Here is a 605-nt window from a genome sequence, read left to right on the forward strand (position 1 = left end):
GTATGTCTTGCATTTTGTGTTGGGTCGCTGTTTGGTGTGTATTATTGAGTTCGTACATTGCTTTTTTTTTTCTGCCTATATTAGTTTGGACTAAAAGTGTTCTCTGCTCCATCAAGCTAGGAGAAGCTTTTTTGTGTTGCATTGCATAAGTAACGGTTGTCTGAGGCTGCTGCACGGGCGCATCTTCGGCTTTGTGCCACTTCCCTCTTTTCTGTGCTTGCAGTTGCCTAGTGGGTACAGTTGAACTTTCGATAAGATGCATTGGAGATAGACTCTTATCGTATGTAGTTATTTTATGACCACTGGAATAACGACTGATGGATGTGGCTCTGCTATCCTCTTTCATCTTTGTGTTTTTGATAAACATATACATGTGGGTGTGACATTCTTACAAATGTGTGTGGCATGCAAATGATATTAATGTCTGCTGAGCCTGGAAAAAAAAATACTATTTTTAAAAAATTTTTCTTTGTGCTCCTGGATTGTTCAGCAGTATTTACTGTGCTATGTCAAACAAAGGGATGACAGATGTAGTACCTCGGTAAATGCATATGCTTATTATTATACCTTCAAGTTGTGATGTATCCGGTGACTGCTCTTACGCA

At 39.2% G+C, this 605-nt stretch overlaps 1 pseudogene across 1 annotated transcript; it reads right to left on the reverse strand.

The window, feature by feature from the left end:
* Nucleotides 1–373, reverse strand: TEOVI_000307900:pseudogene (annotated as a pseudogene). The gene is given in 2 exon segments: nt 1–60; nt 62–373. Coding segments are annotated over 2 exon segments (372 nt in total).
* Between the last annotated feature and the right edge of the window lie 232 nt (nt 374–605).

Source organism: Trypanosoma equiperdum (assembly GCF_001457755.1).
Source record: "Trypanosoma equiperdum strain OVI genome assembly, contig: ctg_653, whole genome shotgun sequence".
In the NCBI taxonomy this organism is placed as follows: domain Eukaryota; phylum Euglenozoa; class Kinetoplastea; order Trypanosomatida; family Trypanosomatidae; genus Trypanosoma; species Trypanosoma equiperdum.